Source organism: Anas platyrhynchos, chromosome 3, assembly GCF_047663525.1.
Source record: "Anas platyrhynchos isolate ZD024472 breed Pekin duck chromosome 3, IASCAAS_PekinDuck_T2T, whole genome shotgun sequence".
NCBI lineage: Eukaryota > Metazoa > Chordata > Aves > Anseriformes > Anatidae > Anas > Anas platyrhynchos.
Genome location: NC_092589.1, coordinates 38361136 through 38388607, shown reverse-complemented (window position 1 = coordinate 38388607; position 27472 = coordinate 38361136). Strand labels below are relative to the sequence as shown.

Here is a 27472-nt window from a genome sequence, read left to right as displayed (position 1 = left end):
CACAGAAGTTTCCAAAATTCATGCATGTTTGCTCTTCAATCTTACAAAACTGTTAAAATTTGTTGGGTAATTTCCCACCCCACTGTTACAAACACAGTGGAGTAACAAATCACTGTAACTGCTCTACTCACTTCTTCACAAACCTCAGTTCCCCTCCTGGCATCAGTTTCAAAACAATGTAGTCCCTAGTTTGTGTGGTGGATGTATACCTATAGTGGGATACATTATGACATTTCCTCGGGGAAAAAACCATGAAGTTTAAAAAATAGCTTAATAAAAGTGCAGATTTGGAAGTCACTTTAAAAATAAAATTGAATAAGAAAAATTCTTTGCTGGCAGAAGGACATGCCAGGAAAAAAAAAAAAAAAAAAAAAAAAGCCAATAATTAAGATGTCATGGTAAAAACAAAACAAAAAAACGCTAAAACCACTATGTTAAATAGCAATATTTAAATTTCTATGTACATTAGCAAGCTGCAAGTCTGAAACCATTGAGCCTTTCCTACTCGGCAGCTACTGACAGAACAGTTGTTTTTATCAGTGACAAAACTGTAGCCAACAGCATTTTAAGGATCAAGGGAAAGGGGAGATTTAAGTCACGTGCATTCTGGGATTTCTCTACAACTGCCAAATTCAGGTCAATTCTTCTAATTAATCTTTTTACCATCAGCAACTTGCTTTTTTAGAATTGCTTCTACTGTTTTAGTATCTCAAGCATACAATTGTTTTTTTTTTTGTTTTTTTTTTTTTTTTAATAGTGTTTATTTAGAAATAAAATATTTATCAACTTTTATTTCTGGGGTGCAAGTATGTTAGAAGCCCATGCTATCTTGCTATTCTCTGCACATTAAGAACAGCTGAAATGTTGACCCGCTCTTTTAATTCTACATGCTGCAACTCTAGGGCAGTTGCAAAAGGAAAACCATGTGGGGCACACACACACTTCCCAAACCTGTGCTGCCTTCCAATACATAAATTTCTGCTTCTCTGTAAATCAAGAAAAATACTAGGGAATGAGCAGGGTTGATGATATTTTAAGTTAGACAACACATCTAGTTGCAAATGAAAAGGTTGTGAAAAAACACTTGAGCCATAAAACATAGTTCACATTTTGGCCATGAGATAAAGCTGTATAAAAGCCCACGCTAATTAAAAACGAATATTCAACAATACGACTAATAGCAGCAATACATTTTTACTGTTTAAATTCTAACAGGAGAATTTCATTCTTTGTAGTCATAGATGAAAAAGCATACAATGAAACATCACATATAGAATCCCAAGAACAGTCCTAAAGCAAGGTCCATTTTTGCAAAATGTTATTGAATATGAAAACTTGCTAAGTAAAACTGTAAATAGTTAACAGAAATAGGTTGTGTACATCAACAAAAATTTTAGGAGCTGTCCATGGAGTATGCGAATATTGTTCATATCATCCAAATAAAAGGAACTTGCTAGACATTGATACCAAAAACCAGCACCATTTAGTGCTTTACTTTTCCTTTACTGCTGTGCAGACAACTGACCTTCCTTTGTATTAGCCTCACAGTGCTGCAGACTATGTAGCCATGGGATTAAACTACAGCAGTTCTGCTAGCAAAGCAATGGACATATGTTTCTGTTATGTGCAGTTCATTAGCAACGTAACAACTCATGTTTGAATGACAATTATAATAAATCTGATTTCTTCAAAAATGTATCTATCTGCATTTTTACTGGTATCTGTAAAATCAAGGACAAATGATCATTTTCACAATGTACTTCAAAATCTGTTATAAATTTATGGTTACTCGATATTTACCTAGGCTTCTAGATTAGATGCATTTCATTTTAATCCTAGCACCACTGAAAACAATAAATTATCCCACACTTGTCGGTCATTTGGAGAGACGTGGATCTGACAGATGGTCCACTTCAGTGGATAAGGAATTGGCTGGATGGTTGCACTCAAACACTGGGCCTGTGCGAACCTCATAGTTCCACGAGGCAAAGTGCAAGGTCCCGCACCTGGGTCAGGGCAATCCCTAGCACAAATACAGGCTGGGAAGAGAATGGATTAGGAACAGCTCCAAGGAGAAGGATCTGGGGGTGTTGGTTGACAAGAAGCTCAATATGAGCTGGAGATGCGAGCCTCTCCTTTTTTTTTTTTTGCTGCTTCCTTTAGGACCTGCAATAAAATCTCACCAACTCTGACCTTGCAGCCCAGACAGTTATTCATGTCATGAACAAGAACTTCCTACTAACCACAAAACTTGAGACCCATAACAAAACTTCCTCTCCAAAGAGCAGAGCGTTTGATTGACTGGTCCACAGCAGAAACTGCTCTTTGCTCTACTCAGACTTTGTGCAAAACTCTATCTAGATCAAACCTCCAGTTCTCTTGATAGGTCTCCAGACTCTTTGAGAGCACATGTTTTTAGCCCCTATGTTGTCTCCTTAAGACAACCAATATCAAAACTTCTAGGCTCTTCCAGTTTTCCAACAGTTGTACATGTACTTCTGAAATGGCTTTTCAGCTGGGCACTAACGCTCTCCCAATTTTATCGGTGACACAGACATGAAAAGAAGGTTTAAATATTTTCCTTCTCTTCTCTGAAGAAATTATATCATTCCCTTCTCTCCTCCTTCACACTCAATTCATCACTATTCCAAGCTAACTGAAACAAGTTGTAATGTGTTTTATTTCTTTATTAGTTGTCATGGCATATCTGATCTTTCTGGCATCAGATGTTTCCACTGCTTGAGTCTCTTCCAGGCTGAAATATAAGCTGATGTTTTAAACACATCTGTCTTGGTTTCTAACTCAGAAGAACTGCACTTGACACCAGCCTGTCTTAAAACTACCCTGTATCCAAATATATGTGCTTATGGTAAATGGTTGTCTGTCTGTTTTTAATAAATATCAAACATATCCTTTTCCAGTAGGACTATTCAACATCTACAGATTTGTATCTATTTTCCTACCCCAAATACTTCCATTTAATTCATTCTGAGAGAAGATCAACCCCCACTCCATTAATCAAGGATAGTGTTCCCAAATCAAGAAATACACTCTGCAGGTATTTTCCTATCTATGAAATTGGCTTCCAAGATGCTTTACATTAAAACTTTAATCTTCACAAGATTGCTATAATTATTAGTTGCACTATAATAACTGGTTTTGTGGTGACCACATGTTTGATGGTCTATTGTTAAAAGAGGAGCAGTCCCTTTTAGAAGTCTTTACTATCTGGAAGGCAGATGTACAAAGATACCTGGGGAAAGTCCAGAGACAAAACTAAACATCCTTTTTTTTTTCTTTCCCTTATGTTTATTTGCTTTGGATTGTAATTAACTAATTTCTGTAGATCTCACAACAAGTTGTCCTAGAACAACAACCTGAAGACCATTCTATACCATAGCCAGTTTCACTCTGGAACACACTAATATATCCGTGGTATTGTACCACCCAAATCCTAACTGTTTTGCACACACAAAGGGTTTCTCTGGGATAACATAATATTTATGAAGAACTGCTTTAGGTTATTTAGTAGAGTAGAAGATTTGGTGCTAGGATGACAGTAGTAATGAATTTAAACAGTTCAATGCAGTTATGAATTGTTGTGAATTTTAGATCTTTTAAAGATAAATCTACAAGTTGAAGGACTAAAAATGAAAGGAGGATAGATTTGAGAACATTCTGCCAAGAAGGTCTAGGACATGGAAATGAATCAACAAGGAACTGAAAGAAAAATACGAGGGAGATTCTCATTCTTGGCAGAAAGGAAGAATTTTAAAACTGTTCCAAAGATATATAAGTAAAGTCATGAAAATTACTTCAAGAAACCACTTAACCACATATTCAAGTCTTATGGACAGCACCAGGACCAACAAGCTTCAGTACAAGGTATGGTTTTAAATCAGGATTCAGTGTTTAAAGCCTTGGCTAAATAGTGAATTTTTACTTCAAATGTTAGATACGCTGCAGCAGAAGGATGTGTACCTTGATTCCCTGAACTCTTAGCCAGGTGACAGTGTTTCACAAAGCATCTCGTTAGTTAGACAAAAGAAACATTTCATTAACGATGTAAGAAATACACATTTCTGTAGTAGCTAATACTTTCTGATATACTCCTAATGAATATACGCAATGTCAGTGCGTACATATTTGATGCACTCGAGCAAGTCCTCCCTGTTAACACCTACTGTGACAACACGCACCTTGGGTTGTTTCCCTAACATCATACTGGATGGAGCCATACCCATGACCTATTACCACAAGTTTGTAGCAGTCAAGATTCAGTTTTAGAAAAAAAATAGGATGCATACTGTTGAATATATTGTGAATTACACATACAGCCACTTTACCTCTAAGATTTTAATCACTGTACATAAAAGATCCAGTCTAGATGATTTCTAACCACCAACAACTGATGGAAGATGAACAGACCTGTCCTATTTCTGACCATAACACCTCTCTGTCAAGGTTTACATCTTCTGTGGAAGGCTGGACAATAGCACAGTGTCACTTGAAGAGAAACCCTCCTTAAAAAGCCTTTGCAAAAAGCCCCATGATAGAGCCATCTTTTGGTGGGTGAAAGTTATTATATTAAACTTCAAATCAGTGTATCTGCTGATGAAATCAAAAAATGAAGAATCTCTCTAGTAAAATAGCTTCAAAGACTATCTTTTTGTAAACCACAAACTGCCTAGATTTTGAAGCATTGCTTAATTCCATTATGATGTGTTCAACGTATACACCCAAGGACTTCAGGTTTTTTTGTTCTCTTTTTCAGACTTGCAGACAATTTGGTCCGCAGCAGCAGAACAAAAAGTCTGTTTTCCTTCTTGTGTGTTCTTTGTTCTCTAATCAAGCTATAAAGTAATCCCACTTCTTTCTAATGCTCTCAATGACACACTTTCATTGGGCGAGAGAATTACTGACTTTCACTTTTTCTTGACTGTGCTGAAGATGCCCGTGCTGAAGATGCATGCAACTGGCAAAAGCAGCTATGCAACCAAACCAAGTACATGAAACAACTGTTTTTTGTTTGTTGTTATGTGGAGGTGCTATTTTTCGTATCTCTTTCCATAAAAGCTTGATTATTTAACACTGTATGTCTTCCAGAATTGGTCAGCCAGTGGATTAAAACTTATTGGAGAAAAGGGGAGATCATAACAGACACAATAAAATCACTTATGTCCCATTTCCTTTGGAAACTGAGCTAAAATTACAGCTAAATAAACAAATAGTTATCTGAAATTCTGAAACACTGAAGGTAAACTTTTGATGTGATGATTTATGAAGAGTTCCTTCGCAGAAACGCATACAGAGTATCTATTAGTAGTCCTCTACTACTTCTAGAAGCTGCTGCCTCCAATTGAAAAGCCATTCCTGAGAAGGAAAGATTAAAGTCTGCATGCTGTTGCACAGGCAGATAGATGGCTGAGATGACTATGAGGGGTACACGCAGCAAGTCCATGGTAAGTTGTTCTTAAGGTTCAGTAAGCTTAGAAAGTGGAGATTTAAGACAGATGGTGAAATGAGTGTTGTTTGTATAGCTCCACAGAAAAAGTCATTCGTTCAGTTTCCGAGATACAGCGAAAACAGTTTAAGACAAAATGTTGCCTTGATTTACAGAAAGGTTAAAAACAGAACAGGAGGTAAGTCTGAACTGTAAGGGCTCAAAGTCTGTAAACACTGCAGTCATCATGTGGGGAGGATGGGAATAGAATTCAGATATCGTTCCTTGATTTTTAATTGCCTTTGAAAACACAAAAATGGGAGCAATTCGGGGAAGGAGAAACAGAAGAAAGATAAGAGTGGGCATAGACATTGCTAATTTTCATGAGGCTATAATATTTGTTCAATCGTTTTTAATTTCTTGAACAAAGCAAGTGAGGTCTTCTCTTACTGCTTGCTGAAGAAAACTATGATGCTGCTACTGAAAACCATCTTCCATGGCTTAGTTATGCTGGTGAACACCTACCCCCTTAGAATGTACACTACCAGGCTGCAGCAAAATGTTCTGCTTTAAATAATTTTCAGAGAAAACAATATCTGTTTGGTTCAAATAAAAAATATTTCAGTGCAAAATCTAACATGAGGAACACAATCCTTTCTTCAATTCTGAGAAACTGTTCACTTTCACAATATTGCTGTGAAAAGACTTTTCTATAAATGTTCATACATCCTCACCTGCTAATTTCATCATAGAAAACACAATGGTGGACTAATTGGTTGAAACATAGAAATATGTTTCCTTTGAAGATCACTGATAATGTATCAGATTAGATTTTGAGACAGACTGATAAAAAGCAATATATTCTTGAGACTTCATGCTACAGAAATTTATTTCTATTATGCATTACCAGGACAATGAATGGGACCACAGCTTAAATTTGTGACTTGGGAGATAAGTGACATAATGCACTGACTACTAAGAGAGGCTCTTACAAAGATTTTTGGCACATTCTGTGATGCTCATGATCAATTTTTTTCAGATAAAGAAAGGTTTACTCTTTGAGAAATACACAGTCACCTGAACACTGTTCTTTACTCTTACATAGTGATAATTACTGTATTACTATATACACTGTAAAATAATCCCACACAGTAATAATTTTACGTAGTAATAATGCAAAGTCTAATAGAAGATCCTTTTTCTTGGCTATAATTCTTTAGGGAACTTAAGCAATAAAATGAAAAACCTGGGCTTCATAGACATGCTGGCACAAACCTAGCTCCAGTAAGTAGAGCAACCTCATGCAATATGGGTACCTGGTGTCTGTTCACAAGGCTGGACTCAAATGTCTTTTTAGAAGCCTATGGCAGTTCTTCATTGTACCTTTACATTAATTCCCAGTTAATGAGGTTGGATTTAGCTTAACAGACTTAGGATGTTAGAATCCTCACCTATAGAATTGAGACAGAATATTACTCTGACAAAGAAGTTCAGTAATACTTCCCAGCCTTGACAAAATCCCTTGCTATTGACTATTGACAATAAAATGCAGCTCTTCAATTTCATGTGTTATCAATGATGCCACTTCATACATTTTGAAGCACAGCAAAAACTTCTGTCCATCTAGATATATGTATGTATTTTATATCAAGCCCTAACATTTAAAACAAACAAAGAAAAAACAACAAACAAACAAAAACACACAATGTTAGGTATTTTTCGTATTTCAGCACCTGGAAACCTAATGATTATGTGGTCAAAGGTTTTGAGTTCTGTGCTGAAAAACTTTGGCGAATGCAGAAGAAATCACAACGTTTTGCAGCCTTGCCAGAGCTGACGCTGAAGCTATCAGAAATCTACACGATGGTAACTGGCAGCTCACACAGACAATATCATTGCTCATGTACTGGATAGCTGGCATCACAACATTTCTTCAAAATTTCTTTTGAGGAGTGCTGGATTATACACAGGGCAGCTAGAGGAAGACAAAAAACTGGGGCCATTCCTACATTCGGGTTTGATTCGATCAAGCTGACACCACAGCAGCTTACACTGCCATTTCCATCTCAAGGCCTGAGTGCTTACTTGCCAACAAGGCCAAGAAAAGACAGACAAATCTGACCACTGAAAGTCTACTTAATTTTAGTGCTATGTGAATTTGATGCATGCCATTGCTCACGTGGAATGATGGTATAATTTCCCCTATCTTCTGCTTCATTTTGACATATCAGACTGACATTAAATGTTGTGTTTTTTGTTGTTGTTGTTGTTTGTTTAAGTAAAGCAGCATAAAAGCATTTGCAGAGTCCTTATCATGCAAAATGCTTTTAAGTTTAAATTCACTCATACACAATTTAATGGTAGCAATTCAAACGGTGCTTAAAATGGGTTAAAACAGTATTTTAAAGGTATCCCTATGCTAAAAATAAACGTAATGCTTGAAACAATTCTTTTGAGTCTTTTTAGTTTGGCTGAAATGATTAAAACTGCTCAATTTCTCCCTCCCTCCAACACTGCGGCATCAAAGAATGTTACTTAAAGATTTAAAAACATCTACTGAATGACAGCTCTTTAAATTGTGGAAAGTTCAACCATGATAAACAAATACTCAAATGGACAAAGACTAGCACACAGAACAGCCTGTACTCACCTATTAATAAGTAATGTACTAAATTTAGGTCGACAGCCACAACAAAAATTAGCAGATAAAGCAATAATTGTATCTGATACTCCATGCGTTCAAGCTCACAACGACCAACATCTATTTCTGTTCTGTCACTCGAGCAAAATTTCATTAATCAGTATTCCTACTTCAAAAAGTGGATATTAATGTATCTTATCAGTGACAGCAGTGTTATCGTGCTTAAGTCAGTATCTTTCAGCTGTTTGATCCCAAGTGCAAAGTTCTGAATCGCTGCCGAAAAGCAAGAGCACATTAATACTATTCCCTTGAATTACCAGCAACTGGTTCCCAAAAACACTCCCCCCAAACAAAATTACAAGTTGCAGAGGCATTCCCAGTATGAGCCAGCTTTCGCTGATATTTCAGCCTGATACTTTTACAGGAGTAATATAACCCTGAAAATAGGATTCATAATATTGATGCAGCAATATTGAGACAAACTGAAAACTATTAATGGTGAAAAAGACACCACTTCAAATGCTTTTACCTGTCTGAACCAGTTTTGCTGCTTTGACACACCCTCAATTTTTGTATATATTTATCCCTCTGAAACACAGAACAAGCATATAACACAAAGAAGCCTTTATATATAATGCCATATAATTACCCTTCGTATTTCAGATGGTTTGAAAATCTATGTTTATGAATATAGTTCTCTGATCATGTTCCTATTGACTTCAATGAGAGCAGAACACAGCTCTCAGAGAATAAAGAACTCAGTCATCTCTTGACTGGCCAAGCCTCCACAAACTGGGCCATTAGAACAGTTTTTCTAGAAAGGCATCTGAAATATTTGGTTTTAAAAAATTGCTTGCAACTGGTTTCATAACAGGAGTCATAATACTTCTTGCCTTGATCACTTTCCAGGACCAGAAACCTCTTCTTTTTTCTAACACAAACACAGGGAAATTAATCTACTAGCTAGTCCTTTCCCACAGCATGAAGCGTAATGAATATTTCTTTGCAAAACAAGAAGGAAAACCCACCAACCATAATGTAGACACTTGCTCGACACTCCAGACAAAATGTCATTTTAAAGCCAAAAATCAGATAACTTTTGAATCACAGATGAGCAGGGCCTCCCTCCTTATTTCCAAATGCAGGTGACCTGATTATCATTACTGAAAAAAAAATAATGCAAATGTCTGATTACTACTATTCTCTGTATTTGTGCAAGAAAAACTGTGGAGGTATATCCAATGAAGCCATATCATCATTCCAAAAAGTTACATGGCAATATACACACCTTATTTTGTACTTATTTATAAGCACACTGCTTTGTAGACATTTTATTGCTCAAAATCTACATATTAGGTCTCCTATTCAGACCATAGTAACTTTCTACAAAGCACATTTCTACAAATGGTAGTAAAATACAGCTGAAATAAGAAAGCTTTACTCTTGTAAAGACGACAAGCACTCTTCTGAATTCTTTCACTGCTCTTAAATTACAAGCACATATTACAAACACACTTACTGGAAAGTTGTCTAAATAAGCACGCAAATACCTCCAAATAACTGAAATGATTATAAAACCATTAACGTGTTCTGGGAAGAAATTTTAAAAATGCAATAAAGAAACAAAACATTACATTAATATGAAATTGTATGTCACGCATTTTGCCAGTTTTTTGATTTTCTAGAAGCATGTACATGAAAATCAGAGATTATGTTATTTGTCCTGTGTACAGCATCCTGAACCCCCTTCTAATCCCCTGTGGAAATCAAAGCAGAATATAAATTTTGTGCTTCTCAGTGCTTCACATTGAGCTGCGGTAGCTTCATCCCTTTGAGATATGGGAAGAGAAGACACTGACACTCACCCTGCAGTAGAGGCTTTAAAAATACTAATAGTCTTTGGGCTTCTGCAGAGGGTCTCATGAACATCGAAGTCCTTATGGTTAATGGCGTGTGATATATGTATACCATACCAACCAGCCATATCACCCATGGAAACAGAAGGGAGCAGACTTAACTTCGTATTCACAATGCTTTTGATCCCTTAAGGATAAGCTTGAGAATTTTGTTAATGTTGATAAAATTAGAAAGGAAAGGCACTGTAAATGAAGTAAACGAAATTTAAAGACTGTAGAAGTGATTATACATTTTTAAACTTTTTTTTTTAAAAAACAATTTCATTATTTCTCAAAACAAAAATGTATTATTTTCCCACCCTAAATAATATCAATATCCAGGATTATTTTTTTAAACAACTTAAAATTTACAATTACCTCTGTCCACCACCATCGGTGGAAGCACCCTGAAAAACTCCTCTCTCCATCTGCAGATTCCAGGAAACACCCAGTGCAACACTACGTACCTTTACTCTTTCCACTTTACAGATAAGCTGCTAACCACTTACAATTGGTAGCAACCTCAAGGTACGGGGAAACAAAACAAAAAAATCATGGTAGTCACAAAAAGATTAACACAAACAGATAAAAACAAGTAACTGTCTAAAAATTATTATTTTTTTTTTTTTTAAATCATGTTTCTGCAGTTGGCCAAACTTGAACTTTAAATATGTTCTTCACCTATGGCTAACATTCATCAGCAACAACATGCAGTTCACACTACCGCTTCCCCCTGCCAACAACATCTTTTTTCAGGCATGCTATTCCTTCGTGTACTGTTTGGAGGGAAATAGTTCCCAGTAATAAAAATTCCTTCTGTATTTTTTTCCACTCCCTTCCAACTTATACAAAACAAGAAAGCATAACACACAGCCTTTTATGGTTAAAAAGATCCTGACCAAGGTTCTTAATGTTCTTGGACAAGTGATGCCCACATTACCACAACGTTTTCTTGACTTAACACAGTTTGAAGATGGGGACGAAGCCTTACATGCTCCAGGCTTAAGAGATTTGTTAGGAAGACAAGTCTTGACAGTCACGCTTAAGAGAATAAGGTCATTGATTAATCAGGGAAGGAGTCCATTAAAATCATGGAATTAATATATTTGCAGATGGTTACTTAACAGGATGCTGCTGAGGTTTTGAAACATTCCTTTCCCAGTCAGCACTGATAAATGATTTGCTCTACATTTACAGAGCTTTCAGCATCTTAGAAGCTGGTTTGCAACTAACGGCCACATCAAAAGTGAACATTCTTTAAAAAAAAAACTCAGAAATAATAAAATGAGCATTTTCAGATAAATTATTCTCCATGTGATAGTTTTGTAATGATCTGAATGCATACATGCACAGGAGAAATACGTAAATATGCATAGACAATATTGTGAAAGTTTCAAACTAGTGTTTTTTAAAGTTTACATGCACTAAACCGCCACAATTTTAACCACAGTAAGAATCTCACTGCATTTTTCAAAGACTTTAAAATTAGAATACGAACAGATAAAATTTGTTACCACTTTCTGTGATTCAGAAAGCACCCTAATGTATTTTGTGTAGCTGTAAATATTTTAATTGATAGTACCTTCCAAAATTATGCCTTAAAACGATAACACAGATTACTCATCTTGCTTTACAAATTCAGACTCTCGCTTTTTCTGTCCACCCAGTATCCTTTCCATACCAAAATGAGCTGTTAAGCTCTCTTCATGCTGAAAACACTTTGGATTCTCTTTGCTTATGTGAAGGGAGAGCCACTGCCATCGCAATAACAGTGATGAACAACTCTGAAGGAAGAAGAAAAGGTACTTACTATGCCTTGACCTACCACAGCTGTTCTTGCTCCTATTGCCTGACTCGAGATATGTTTTTAAGTGTGCCCTTGGATGGGCGTTCTTGAAGTGATTTAAACAAAGCTGATAGAAGAGAAGGTTGCACAAAGGGGTTTACAAACAAATTCAACCAATTTGCTCAGTGCTAATCAAGTAAATATTCTGCTTAGGCAATCATCCCACTCCAGCAACATTTCTGAGATGATGAAAAACTTTCCAATGTCAGCAAGATTTTTATTCCAATCTACGCATACTGGAACGTTTGTTGTTGTTTGTTTGTTGTTTGCTCTTTTTTTTTTTTTTTAAGAAAAAATATTTCATTTGGTTTCAGATCCAGCATATATGACCACATTTTCAGATGCACCTCCAATCACCTTCTCCACCACCTTTCCCCATCCCATTTTCAAAGCTAAATAAAGTTCAGAGAGGCTATAAGAAGATCAGCAGTCAGGTAGAGGACACAGACAAGTGCTTACCTGGACAAATACAGAGACAGCTAAGTGCAGCTTGCCGTGAATGTTGGCAACTGGGGGGCCAACCAGCTAAAACTCTCATCTCACATGTCAGATGGCTACATGAGGAACATGGGAGAACCAAAGGAGATGAGGGATTAAACCCGTATGAAATGGAGCTTCTCCGTTTCTACTGCTCACAAACCAGGACATTTTACTTAAAACATACATCTGTGTTTGTCAGGAAACTGTACACATCACCCTGCTCTGTAAGCGTAATCCTACTAAGCACACACTCACCTTTTGTCTCGCTGAACTATGAAGCAAAATTGTTATTTTAAAATCCTATTTATGCTAACCCTTCAAACCTATGAGACTGATTATATTAGGGTTCTTCAAACCTACAAGGCTGCCATCCATTTTTCAGTCTTACATGCATCTGTTTTCTTACTAGGCTTCTAATGTTTCTCAGTTCTTTTCCGTTGTATTAGCTTTGTAGTTTTATTCCTCTTTTTTATTCAGTAATAAAGGATTTTATTAATACATTGTTTAATACACAGTTACCTCACTCAACATTTTTGTGTTGCTCATGTAACATTTTTCTAGGTAAGGGCTATTTAACTACTTTCAGAAGTTTTATAAATAAAATAGCCAAGGAAAAATAACTCTGCAGACTGCAATACTGCCTTCCATGAGTCATATGATAATATATGCCTCCACATTGCTTTAACAGGTATAGTCTCCCAAATCTGATACTATCATTGCCTCAAGGCCTATAAACTGGGCTGCAGTTTGATCACACATCTTTTCAAGAAGGGACTGGCAACATGTGGTAAATAAGAAAAAGAATGTCTTAGGTTGCTGCTGTACGGTAAAACCAATGCTGCAAGAACACGATCCTGAAATGCCAGCCTTGTTTATTACACGTTCAGTTGCACAGCTTCTCATGGAACATTTGCTATTGCAACCAGAAGATTCCCTCTGGTAATTGTGCTCCGACATTTCTTTTGTTTTTGAGAGCCCATAAAACATGCAGTTTTAGAGTCTCACGTTATTAGCACCATAGCTCTTTCAGCCTACCAAACAAGTTGCAAAAATCCTGGTCGTTCATCTTTCTTCCAAGTACACTGCCTGTTCTAAATGAGCCTTCTTTTTATTACTCAGTATCCATCTACTTATTTTCCAGTCTTGAAATGTTTCAACAGTGGTTTCATATTTTAAATGCAAAAATTAAAACTTGCAAAAGCAGCTTAAGTTACATTCTAGAAACAATTATTTAATGCAAGATAAACAGATATTCTGTTCATTAGCTCTTGTGAAGTTGAGGTTAATTACACAGAACGAGGTCTAAACATTACCACCTTTTCAATTGCATTTTACGTACACTGTCAAAATACATGATATGCATAAAAACAGAATGGACACACATGAAGCTATATTCTGCCTAGAAAGCAAGCGTTCTATTTGTAAGCAAAGATGAAGACTGTAAAGAAGATCAAATTAAAATTTTATCTTAGTTACTTCTGGCTCATAGAGAACTATCAGACAGCAAGTCAAATTTCACATACTGTCAATACTCTCTCTGTCATTTGTTTCATTTTTTTAATCAGTAAAACATTTACTGTGTTTTTCTGGAATGCAGAACACTGCTGTGCTTTCTGAAGTTCAGAAGGAAGGTATTGTGGCAGTTCTAAGCATCGTAAGAGACACGGAGCTTGATGAAATTGAGTGCAACCTTAACAAGAGCCTGATAAGATGTAATTGTTCAGTGTCACTCAGGCCAGTGGCACACAGGGAGCGAGCATCTCATCCCTTTTAGAAATTGAAACTGAATGCTTTTTATTGCTTAGACCAATAGCTAGAATGTTGAGCCCTAGTTTTTTAATGCCAAGACTTTTTGGTGTTGCTTCAATTATATAATTTGGTAGAAAGAGAAAACGCACTGTACAGTTTTGCAATGGTAAAGGTGAAAGAGTCAATATCATATCTTTTAAGTTATTGTCCAATGACAACAGGTGTCCATGATAACTAAAATCAACAAGAACTTAAGACACTCAAGCTCCCGAAAGAATTTTAAGGAGAGAGAATTTAAAAAAAAACAACCTTATCAGTAGTAAAATGGCCTATGAGGAAAAACTGCAGACAACTCTCAAGTCATACAATTCTCCTTGCTGAGAGCATTAGTTTGTTTTCTTCAAGAAAAGTGTGGACAAATGCAAAGGACCTGAATGACTGCTCATTTGAATTGTGATGAATTGCTAGGTTTATGACAAGAGAGGGGAGAAGGAGGACACCATTCCAGCTAATGCCTTGGACAAGGTCTCTATTCACAGCTCAGGATCCTGTGGTAAATTTGGGTACGTTTTGTTCCTCTATGCTTCAAGTCCTGTCTAAAAAATAGAGTGTTTTTCCCCCCATATGTCACCATTACTGTTACAATACATAAAATAGTCATTTATATGTTCAGTTGCTATTTTATTCTAGCATACGTAGATTAAGAGACAATACTTCTATGTGTGTGGCAAAATGGTAATCTTTGTAATTTGGCCTCCATTTGAAGAGCTCATCTAATCATTTTACAATATTAAGATGAAAATCAAGTAACATTTATTACTTTCAAAAAGTAATGAGTCTAAGTGAAATGAGATAGAATTAATGATTTTATCTAGGACACACTATAAATGCTAAACAATGAAAATAATAATTTGGAACAAGTGTGTTTATTCTTTGTTAACCAACACATTGTCCTTAGGGTTCTTGCAAATGAGGAGCTGATTATTTACATACCATCAGTCAGTCATCAGTTTTAGTCAAGACATCAGTCACATTCGTCTAACATTTTTCTAGACCCAAAAAAAGATGTTACAGTAATAGCTGCTATCTCCAAATCCATAAACAAGTTGAGATCCATAAAAAGGTACGTATTTCAGCAGTGCATTACCAACGCTTACATGAGAAATAATTGAAAAGAAAGGTGAGCTGAAGGATTATGGTTAGTTTAACTTCATTCATTTTCCTTTAGCAGAAGTACTTCCTAACTATATTACGTGGGTATATTTAAATATTTTATGTGCACTCCATGCAGTGCGTTATGTAACTGAAAACCAACATTTAATTCATGTACATCTTTTTGCCTGAACTTTGATGTCATGGTAACTGTTAATACCTATGCAGTGCACCTAATTGCCTACAATAATGCCAAATTAATCCTCCTCCCCACTGCCCCATCTCTCCCATGGACAGGCTGCTTGCAATGATTACAGGTCCCAGCACATAAAAGACATACAAGTTCTAGCATGAAAACTTAAATTATTGAAACAAAGAAATAGAGAGTCAACAGGTCTGAGCTTTATTTATCTTTCTTTCACTGTCTCACTGAGAAGCTGCTGGACAAGGAAGTCTTTCCTTTAGCTTTCCCCATCAAAAGTCTCCTTCTAAACCAGAAAATATCAAAGTGTATCTTACACAAAGAAGCAACAACATTCTTAAACAGAAGTTACTGCAGAAATGCAAAGCTTGATAGTGACATAAAGCACATTATTCATTAGCAATTAGTGGAGAATATGCTGTACATTCTTCTGGTAACATGGAGAACAACATGATGGATTTTTTTTACCTTATGCTTCATGATATTATAATCAATTAAACAGAAATATATGTGATGGATCATCCAACCTCAGAATGTTTACTGCTGAGAGTAACTGATTCAACAGTCAAGCTTTCATATTTTTGGCTTAAGCCTTTAAACCTATGAAACCAAATAAAAGCGAGTAGTGTAATACAGTGTGCTACAGCTATTTTTCTAATACATATTAAACAACAACAAAAACGTAGACTGAGAGTCATCACAGTAGTTGGGTGTATTTTTTGGAAAGAAGTTAACCAGTGCAAATTACGAAGGCCAAAACAAGAATGACTAAGCATCATATGAAATCATCATACATGCATATATTCATGTTAGCACTATTCTTTCTTAAGACAGACATACTTCAGTAACCTGAGCCAGAAGAAAAAACACTATAGCAGTAAATAACATTTGTATGTAAAATTGACTTTAAAAACTCAAAACATGAGCTTCTGTAGGATGTAAGCTCTGATCTGAAGCTTAAGGAAGACACCTACTAGTAGAAAGAGGCTGTGGGCTCAACACTGAAATAACATTAACACCCTACCATCGTGCTGTATGTACTTCTATATTTGCAAATGTGATTTGCCAGTTAATGTCTTCAAAAAACATTGCTATGCTCATATCCTATATTCTACAACTTCTCAAATATTTTTCCTTTAAAGAATCAGCAGCAACTGGGAACTGAAGAAAAAATTATTAATTCAAAATCCTCTATCCAGTTTCAGAACAGTGTATAGGGCTTGTTTTACATAGTATGGGTGGACCATGACAGATGAAACAAGCACCACCATTATGTAATAACCTGCAATTATTTTTATGGCTATTGAATTCCATTCTTCCTATGCAATACATATAATGCTAATGTCAAGCAATAGTATAAATTACAAGCCCTAACAAGGCAGTAAACCTGAACCAAGTCACGCAACATAACGTATCTACAAAATTTCCCACCATATGCAAAAAAGGCTTTTCAACTTCAGAAGCTTTTTTTTGTAAACTTCAAAAAAAAATGCAAAAAACTGTTTCTACTCATCTCAAAATAGCAAATTAATAGTTTTATTACAGTAGGAAAAAAACAGAAATGTATATGAACATCATAAGACTTAATGTAACAATAGATATTGTAGCCCTCGCCTTTACTACTGCATTATAAAAATAAAATGTTTAAATATAACTGTCATCAGAAATACAGTTGATTGGAGATTGTGATTCACATTAAGATCATAACCTATAAAAATCATCAGCTGTGCAGAATGAGCTGTTCCAGTTGACAGATCCTATTAGCAAAATCTGCCAATAAATTACAGAAAAAGATTTTTAAAAAATTGCTTTTGGCTTCCAACATATGGAGCTTAAGGTGCTCCTGACTCTAACACGTTTTATGTGGTTTTAGTAACTGCTTACTAAAAACAAATCACATTGTTGTGAAAAACTTAGTAGTAGTAAGATTTAGTGAGAACAAAGGGAACTGATCAGTTTATAAAAATCAAATATAACCTGTTCTGATTATAAAATATACTTTTATAGGGTTTTGCTTCCCTTGATTTGTGTGCAAAAGATATTAGAATAAATTCATTAAAGGATGACTAATTAAATTGTAGTTTCTGTAAATATTTTGGAGCTTCACTGAATTATAGCAGTAACATTTTACTTTTAACCTTCCAGTGCTAGAAATAGTCCAGAATCTGTAGATTTCGTGGCAAAGCCAAGAGGGCAGAATTATTCAGCAAAACTCTGCAAGGTTAGTAATTAGGCTGCAGTAATAAGAGTAGCAAAAAAAAATAATGCTTCTATACAGTGGAATAGGTAAGATCTTACAGTTTTACCTACAGTGAACACTGAAACTTCCCAATAAATATAAGAAGAAAAACAAAAACTTTACAACTAACACATTTGATGTTTTTAAGCTACTATGAAAAAACACACTTAAAAATATTTTATCGCCAAAAAGTCACTCTCTTTCTGGCAGTTTATGACGTTTTTGAGTCAGAAACACTCCAAGACATGGATAACTTTAAAAATATATATATATATTTGACTTCACATACTATTTAAGCTCCCCTGTTTGGAGTTTGCTTGCTTCTGGCAACAGGACGATAACTCTGATGCTGGCCAGAATATGGAGGAAAAGCACTTCGTTGATGGTATTCCATTAAGCATGTTTTGATGAAAAAAATGGACAGTAAAACTGCAGATTTTGGGGTGCAGGCTACAATGAAGGATTCTTAGAGACAAGTATCAATGATATCTCTTCTTGATAGATGCCTTCCACACACGGGTTACATTTATTTTCATGGCCTCAAGATTGTACGATTTACTGGCTTCAGCTACTACAAAATGTTCTGTTTCATATGCTGCCAGTACTAACTTGCACAGACCTATTTCTAATCTAAAATCTCAATGGCTCATTATAATTGCATGCTATAAAGTTTGCCTTTAAACTATTAACAGAAGAAATCCAAACAATCTTTGACGTTTCAATATTCTGTAAGTAATTTAATGCTGGTACAATAAGTAATTTACTGAATATCATACTGACATCTACTTGTATAATTTAAAGTATTTGCTCAGAGTGCTTACATATGTCCTAAGACTAGGAATGCAATTCAGGAAGTTAACTTCATGCCTCTGTCACAAAGTCTTTAGTAGTAAAAGATTAATAGTAATCTAGGTGCTAGCTTAGAAGATCCCCATGGAAAGCATGGTCAAAGTATTGTGAACTGTAGCTATGTACTACTTCAGAATTACCTACGAGTCTTATCAACTGTCAGCTCCTTATTTGTAAAAGAGGTAAAATGACAGCTGACACCACAGGCACGACAAGTTTCAAAAGACATACAGGTCCATCACTCTATCCAATACAAAAGACATACACACTGTATGGGAAGATATATTAATGGTTATTTACTGCATAATATTCAATGCTATTTTGAGAAGCAGCTGCTCAGCACAGTATAAAGACAGGGTAGCGTAAAATGGTGAGGTCAGGTTCTGGTCTCTAATTTCTTCTTGCCATTGACTCTGTGACTTTAGGACGCTAAACATTAAGTTTTAATAAGCCAGCTAGCAACAAAATTAAGTTTAAAAGCAGGAGGAAGTTTTCAGTACAGGCTAATATACTTTTTCAGAATATTTAGTTAAAAAATTTGAGTTAATTAGCAGAGTTTTTTTTTAAAAAAAAACACAAATGTATTTGTATTTTGGTATTTGTAGCAATTTAACACAAACCTTGAAGGATGTCAATTGAATCAAAACTGCTAACTTGCAACAGTAAAGAAACTGGCCTGAAAAAGTCTCCTCTGACCCTTCATGCTATACTTCTGTTTGTCCTTTGCTACAGTTGATTTCTCAAACATACACAAGCAACATGGTCTTTTCACTGTACCTGGAATTTGGTCTACTTCGTAAACAGAAGTTGTCCTGAAGTCTTTAACAGACTTCCAAATGATGAAATCACAATAAGGAAAAACACAAATATGTGCTCTTATCTTTCAATTTGAACTTCAGGATAAACCTTTTCCATTGACAGTCTTAACAAACAACTGTTTTGCCCCTGGCAATGTGTCTAGACAATGTTTATTATTTGTTTCAGTTCTGAAAGATATGCGTCGAATACAATGGTCATCACAAAAATCTCTTTAGAAAAAAAGTCTAAGATTAAAAAAAAGCCTTCTAAAAAAAAAATTGTCTGCTTTGTGTATTTCCTTTACACTCAAAAAGCACAATTGGTCCAGATATTAACTATTCACCAGGGCACAAGAAGCAGGTATGTAAAAATAGGAAATCAATACATTAAAAGTTTCATATAGGAAGGAGGTGGCAATCAGGCTACTTACTAGTTAACCAAAACCTAACAAAATGTGAATAAAAAGTATCTACGTGTCTTGTTTTCAACAGTGTAACTGGCAACATGCTCTGAAGTCCATTCACTCTGTGCAATTATGCTACAGGCACATAATCCCGCACAATTTGCAAATTACTCAGATGGAGATGTTTAATGAGTTATCGTTGATAACTCATGATAACACAAGTCCCTCTGATTAAAACTACAAAGAATTAAAATAAAGTTGGATGAGGTATTTTAGATGCTAAGGCTATTACCTTCATTATTACTCTGGCATATGTGTTACCTGTAAAGAGACAGATGTGAAGTACCAACTGACTTTCAGAAATTGTACACACAGTAAAGACTTCCATTTATCAGTGTTGTCTCAAAATGAAAAATTGTGCAGCGAACAGAAAGGAACTTAAGCCAAAATGAATGTGCTGATTAAAAATCCAACTAAAAAAAAAAAAAAACGAAAGGGAAAGTATACTAGTAAACAGATACAGATGCAAATATTTTCCTGAACCAAAGCCAGGTTCTTCTCAAGTAAGAGAACCTTAAGGAAAGATTAACTGGTAATGAACCTTGCAATAGTCGGAGCCACCAACTTGATTCTGCAGTTGTTTAATGCTTCAAAGTTTCACTTATGTCAAACAGATTTGCATAAGAGAAGTTGAAACAAAAGGTCCACATTCAACTCAAAACCTTGTATGAAAGCATAATTTTGTAAACTGAAAAAGATACATCTAGGAAAAGACACCCTTTTGTATGTTTTCACTGTAAACCAACATTTCTTTCTCATCAGTTGTTCAGCATGAAAAATAAAGCATGATACATTTTCTTTCAAATAAGAAGGAATGCACCACAGAAACTTATGAAAAGATTGATCTGCTGCAGTCATCACTACAACCAGCATTTTGCTTCCTAATAAATTATATCTGAAGAACACTAAGCAGAATTTAAGAATTCAAAGCTAGATACTGTGCACTCTGCACTGCTCTTTTAATCATTTTTGTACTTTTTCATATACTCAGCTACTTTCCTTAAAACATATGCACACTTGAAGCAAATTTTAAATTTAATGCAGCAAATGCCTTTAAATAATCTGGTAAATCAGCTTTTCCAATACATATACAGCCCAACTCGTGTTACGCCTTCAGTTTTTATTCATCGTAAGGAAAATATTCTCAACAACATCAGTACAAAGTTGACAGAGCAAGATCTAACGAATGAGTGCATTATCAGGTTCAAAGATTCTGTAACACTACTGAACATTCTCACAGCTTACAATCTCTAACTCGAATATTATCTTATTATACAAAGCCTTACAGTTTTATTTCTAATGTGACTACCTAATGAAATAAATAAAAAATTCAGATGAATATTACAAACCATTGGGGTGCTATGAACGATCAATGAGGCAAGAATGATGGTCTTTAAGTATTTCACCAGATTTTAATCCAGGGTGTATTAATTAAACATAAAAAAAATCCCATGACAGGGGAAGTATAACACAGGTCTGAACTTTGTAAATCATTACAGAGAAGCTACTGCACATTATGAGACTGGCTACAGACTGGAACATAATTCAAGCACAACATTCAGTTCTGCACTTCTAACATTAATACAGTAACAGCCTTCAGTTACTGACTGCTCTTCCACCTTTCAGGATAATATATTGACAATTACTTCCTCCACATTAATGGATGCTCCATCATGTGCCATAATTCAGCAAGCAGCATTGAAGCCAACATAACTGGCAGATATGATTGCAAATAAATTCCTATTTTATTACAAAAATCAGATCTAGTTACGTCAAAAGTATCATCAAAAAAATACATGCAGATAGCTTAAAAAACATTTTTTAAATGCCTTTGTAAATTTGGAATAGTTGGAGCATAATTGTCTCAACCACAATCTCTATCTGCATTTATATTGTTGCCACATGAGATGACATTGATACAGCTAATAATGTCAGAATGCAAGGAGCTAAAGGCAACAGGGGCAAAAGATCCATGCCTGCTACAGCGTACTCTGTCACAGTCCATGCTGGAGCCTGAGTCAAACCATTCTTTGTTGTCAACAAACACTGCTGGAATAAAACTGTATTTCTTCTCCTGTGGCTGTTCATCCAGACTAAACATCAGCCTCCTACCACAGACAGTTAACCTGTTAGTTTGCATATCAGAAGTCTGTATAAGAAATCTAGGGATTTTGCCAGTACACTGTCCATCAAAAAGGACCTGCCATTACATAAAAAAAAAATATATATATATATATATATATATAAATTTTAAAACTGCAACACTTAAGACATTAAGATTTTAGAAATGTTAAAATAAAGGCAGACTGGGAAACTTTGATTCTGCGTCCTTCTGTGCATGCCTCCTCACATCAAACAATCTACATACGCATGCAAATAAACACATTCTCCTTCAGACTAGTGAATCATTCAGCACTCAGGGTGAATAATGCTCTAGGAAGCAGTGGTGGAGCGCTGCTATCTACCCACAGGATATCATCCTTGCTTAGAGCAGGTGGAAGATGGTTAGCAAACATGATAGGGGATCATAGTAAGAAACAGTGTACTGACATGCATTAAATTGTTACTGTAAGAAACACAAGTAGCAACTGTTTCTATCACAGGATTTCTACATGATGACAGTTACTTAAATAAATCATACACCACCTTTCCATCCCAAGTCTTGCAATTTCCTTAGAGGCTGAACAAAGGTGACAGACAGCCCTATGACTGAAGCTATGGAATATACTGGCTATGCACATCCTAAAATTCTTCACCAATTTAAAAACTGTTCCTGGAAAACACAGCACCCTGGACCTCAGGAAGGAACATGATGATAAGGAACAGGCATAGTTCATGATAGCCCTACACAGCCTCCTTTTTTCCACAGTGTCTTTCAGAAACCTATCCCAAAAACGCTGCAGTCCAGGTGAACTGTTGCTGCATCCTCCTCCTAAGTGCCACCATTCCTGAAAAGCCCATGGCCAACCCTCTTACCTCTGACTTTGCCCCATCAAGTGAATAGAGAAGGCCCTGATGAAATACAGATGCTGCAACAGACCGAAAATATCTGGAGGCTTTTGAGAAAGGCAGGAACAGGTCATTACTCACACAGTGAGCAGTCTATACAAGTTAGATCACAGGATCCTGAGCTCAGATTGCAATCAAAAATTTCAGTTATAGAATAGTTGTGCCTGCCTTTATTTCCAAGATTCTTAGCTTGAGACTCTATTTGGAGAAACACTCAGGATTCACACTTGCAGTTGTGACCTAACAGTAACAAAAGACTTGTAACAAAAAGATGAGGAGGAGGTCAATGGATTTACACTGACATTTTCATCTCAACACATTAGTTGCTAAACATTAAGTAGCTGCTCTCCTTAACAAATATTTAAAAGTAAAAAGCTGAGTAAGCAGTCAGACATAGTTGAAAGGGAAGATGGGTGTTGGTAGCATCAGCTGACTCAAATCTTGTCTGCAGTAAGAGTTCTGGCACTTCATTCTGACGTTAATGTTAGACACATCTTTCACGGTGTACTCTCAATATAGTAACATTGGCCTTGCGGTGGGCTTCCACAGTAACTGACTGAAAGAGTGACTGCCCACCTGCTGTGAAAACAACTCATGTCAAATTATTCCATGTTGGTAGTTTCTCAGTTTTTTCATTCCCAGCAAAGACAGAAATACTTTTTTCCAACTTATGCCAATACTCTACTCTCCTACATCCTTGCGAAAATTATGTAAAGTGTCTGGTCAACGTAGTGTTTATTTTAAAAATAATGAAGTTATCATCAAAACCTTTAGTTTTTGTCAGGAGCATTTGCTTTCATTCCCTGTTAAGAACTGGTACATTTAGTTTGCTGTTCTGCATATACTGTCAAGACTACTGGTGCAATTTGATTGTTGAAAAAAGCCGCAGAACACAGGTATTCCGTGCAATCTTCTACAAGGCCCTTTAGCATGACAAGTGTATGTTTACTATCCGATGAAGTGGCATTAAAACAACAGTATGTCCAATACCACATTTCCAAATCAGCATCTAATCAGGTTTAGACATGGTGCACTTGCAAACTCTTGGAGAAGAAGAGGGCAGGAAAGTAAAAATAGTTACTAAGAACATTTCAATAATTCATTCTCTCTCAACAGACACTGTCAACTTCGACATTCATTTTACCTTGAGAAGGTATGTAGGAATATTGCTGAAATCTACAGGCAACTTCAAGAGGAAGCGAGCTGAGAATTCACCAGTCTGCGGAAAAAGCATAAAGCTAATGAGAGCTAGTGTCTAAAACAGAATCATAAATTGAATGCACTAAGGATGAAATATTAACCAAAAAATGTGTAAGAGCTCATACCAAACAGAAGGGCTGAATTAAAAGAACATTTCTCAATGGAATTACTGAAGATGAAAAGAAATAATTTACAAATTCCACAGGTATTATATGATGAAACACTTTAAAACCATAAAACATCACTGCCAGGAAGCCTACAGCAACAAGTAGCCAGAGTGCAACAATGTGAATGACAAAAATTAGATTACACTTTGTTAGGCCCTAAATACAGTTTTATTTTGTCTGTATTCATTTGTGGACAAAGGATCGGTGAGACCTGCAAACGATCTGAAAGCAAAGTTAAAAACTTGACAAAGTTGTACGAACAGTCAAAATACATGCATTTTCCCAAACACTGCAGGTATACATAATAGAATAAACTTTGAGTTGGGTAAGGTAAAGATGTATCAAAGAGTCTGTGTTTTTTTTTCAGAAGACACAAAGAACTGAGCTAGAACGCTCTCTGCGATTTCTTTTCAGAAATATGCAATTCTTAACACTTAGAAAACAGTTTATTGAAAATTTGCCAAGCGTCCCCTACACTCTGCTGAATTTTACGCATAAAGTGTATGCAAAGGAAATGGAAAGGATTTCCTTTCTGTTTCATACACTTCCTTAAAGCCAGACTTTGTCCACCTGGTTATGAAGCAATGAAGTTGGCTCTTTTTGAAAAACAAATGCTTGTCTGATTTCCTCCGTATTAATTTTTTGTCATCCCTATTTTGTAATTCAATAAAATAGCCATAAAGCAGCTATTTTTGTCACACTGAATTAGCAGCACCAAAAGCATTAAACACAACTTTTTTGCAATTGAGCACAAAATCTTGAGACAAGTTTGCTTTTTCACTTTAATGCCACCCTATTTTGGCATATACATGCTACTTAGTTACATAGTTATTTGTTGGTGAATTTCATCTTAGTATTTTAAACACTTTGCATTGCCAGAGAAATCAACAAGAAAAATCTTGTTACAAGAAATGTGCGGTAAACAAATTTAAACATGCGTACATACATAATATATAATGCAATTCTCATTAGAAGTGTAAATGTAAATACTGCAGTAGATTTATACAGGATCATCTTTATTGTATATACAGCTATACCCTTGTGGCAGGCAAAAACCTGCAACGTATTTGAAATAATGGAAGTATCCTTTCCAAAAAAGGCAGCAGCAACCTGAAGAAGCAATCACCGACTTTTTGTGTATGCAACACAGACTGCTTTGATGACAGCTAGGGCATTTGCTTTTTAATCGGATTTAAACAGATATTACAGATAATGCTTCTTGTCTGGGCTTAACTTTCAAAGAAAAGATGTCATCCATCACTGGCCACAAAATCCAGAAAATGATTTCTAGTAAAATAGCAGCTCAAATGGTCTGTTTATGGCCACTGGACGTATAAATGGCCTCTGATCAAAACATCGGCTGCTCTGAGATGTGGAAGAAGGTAAGAACTTGCAGGCTAGATTTTTTATATAATTCAATTAAGATTATTTTGTAATGTACTACTGCCAAAGAGGTCCAGGACCCACAGAGTGCAGTCCCTGCCCACGTTGCTCAACTACCCAAATCCAGCCAGCAGCTGACCTGACATTTCAGGTAGAATCAGATGTAGCTTCTGGCCACAGAACTGAGAGATTAGATGCAGGTAGTTAATGGGCATCTGTATCAGCGGGTACTCTGTCAAAATGGAGCTACTTCACTAAATAACTCTTTCTCTTTGTCATAGTTCTTGGAGATATTGGTATAAAGGTACACAAGCAGATTTGTTCCATTTTGGGACACAGCACTGAACTCAAGCCTTTTCTTCAATGTCTTTTATTTATGTATTAACTCATGTACTTAAGATACGTTTTCATAACACTGTGCAAAGTTCATTCACAAGTGATTATTTCACAAGTCTGTTGAGCCACTACCTATTCTTTAGAGACAACAGCAACATGAGGTTCAATGAGTTCCAGAAAGAGGAGGAAACATGCAGTTCCTCTTGATTTTCAGAGAAACGCTGCTATTGCACTGATTGTCAAGACTTAACAAGAGAAGACAGTTGTAAAGGATAGAAAGGAGAAGCACAGGTTAATGTCATAGTTTTGTGTTTTAGATATTTGTAAACAAGCCTCTGTTGTGTAAGTACTGTGTTCACAGAATCTCCAGATTAGACCCCAGAAGGTCATCTTAATAGAGAATATACTTTGGAAACAAAGCAGACTCTACAGAAACCTCACATAGCTCTGCAATGATTACCAGGATTTGCCTCAAAATGTCTTCAAGATTTGATTGAAGTATTTTTTGTTAAGATAACATTTCAAACAAACAAAAAAAAAACTTTACTCATTCAACAAGGACTGATAAAAAAAAATCCAAAGGCTTAAGTAGATATGACTTTTCCATAAAAAAGGAAAAAAAAAAGTAGTTTTCTACAGTTCCAAGCACAATTTTGGCAGCTGCCAAAAGTTAGATAAAATCTGAGTAGGTACGGAAAGCCTTCTGCACTTCAGTAAAGCAGTTTGATATTTACAGATGTGGTGAGTTGTTATTCTCTATAGCTGGCATCACAAACATTTAAGAACAAATATACTGATTTATAAAGATATGAAATTCTCTCAAACAAAATTTTACTCTGCTTAAAATAAAAAGAAGCTTAGATGGCTTATTTTGAGACAAAAGAAAAAAAAATAAGTACTGTCAGCTGTAAACATCTTCATGCCACCTGTAACTTAAAAGCAATTAAAGTGATAAAGCTGAATTCTAGGCCCTGAAAAAAGGCATTGAGAATTCGAATTTCAGATGACATCTATTTTGGAAGATATTGTTTCTGAATTATACGTTGAGACTATACTGTTGCTGCAAGTAAGAAGAGTACATGTTCAGCATAAACACAGTTATGTATTTCCTGATACACCTTACTCCAAAAACTCCATGATAAATACATTACCAGTGGGAAAAACTGATTTTTACAAAGTTTGCTCCATGCCAGAGAGATCAGTTTAAAAAAAAATCAAATCACACACTAACCAATATGCTTACACTGCCAATAGCCTCAGTTTAGAAGGCTGAGATGGTATACATGGAATATTTCTACGTAGCATGGCACATCGCCCAGGCAAAGGATGCAGTTTCAGGAAGCAGATAAGCTCGTTTAATGTCTGATTGTCATGTGAAGACATGGCACTACAAAGTCACTGCTCTTGCCCGTATTACCTCCTCCCGTCCTTCTGCAGGAAATCAGTTTGTTTTTTTCCCATCTCTTTAGGTTCCTGGAACAACGTATCTCAGCTTAGACAAGTCCCAGAGAAATACAGACAACTGCAGCTACCTATTAAATGCAGCTACCTATTAAACTGCAGCTACCTATGGAGCTCAATGTTAAGGTAACATGGAGCTCCTCCTTAACATGGAACCAG

The 27472-nt window shown here is 35.8% G+C and overlaps 1 protein-coding gene across 3 annotated transcripts in view; it reads right to left on the bottom strand.

The window, feature by feature from the left end:
* The window catches only part of BABAM2 (BRISC and BRCA1 A complex member 2), a 167012-nt gene that overhangs the window by 92914 nt on the left and 46626 nt on the right, over positions 1-27472 (bottom strand). For all 3 annotated transcript variants that reach the window (XM_038176415.2, XM_038176414.2, XM_038176416.2), the window contains exon 6: positions 23911-23985. In XM_038176415.2, the coding sequence (XP_038032343.1) occupies positions 23911-23985 (75 nt within the window). The remainder of the gene's footprint in view (positions 1-23910; positions 23986-27472) is intronic.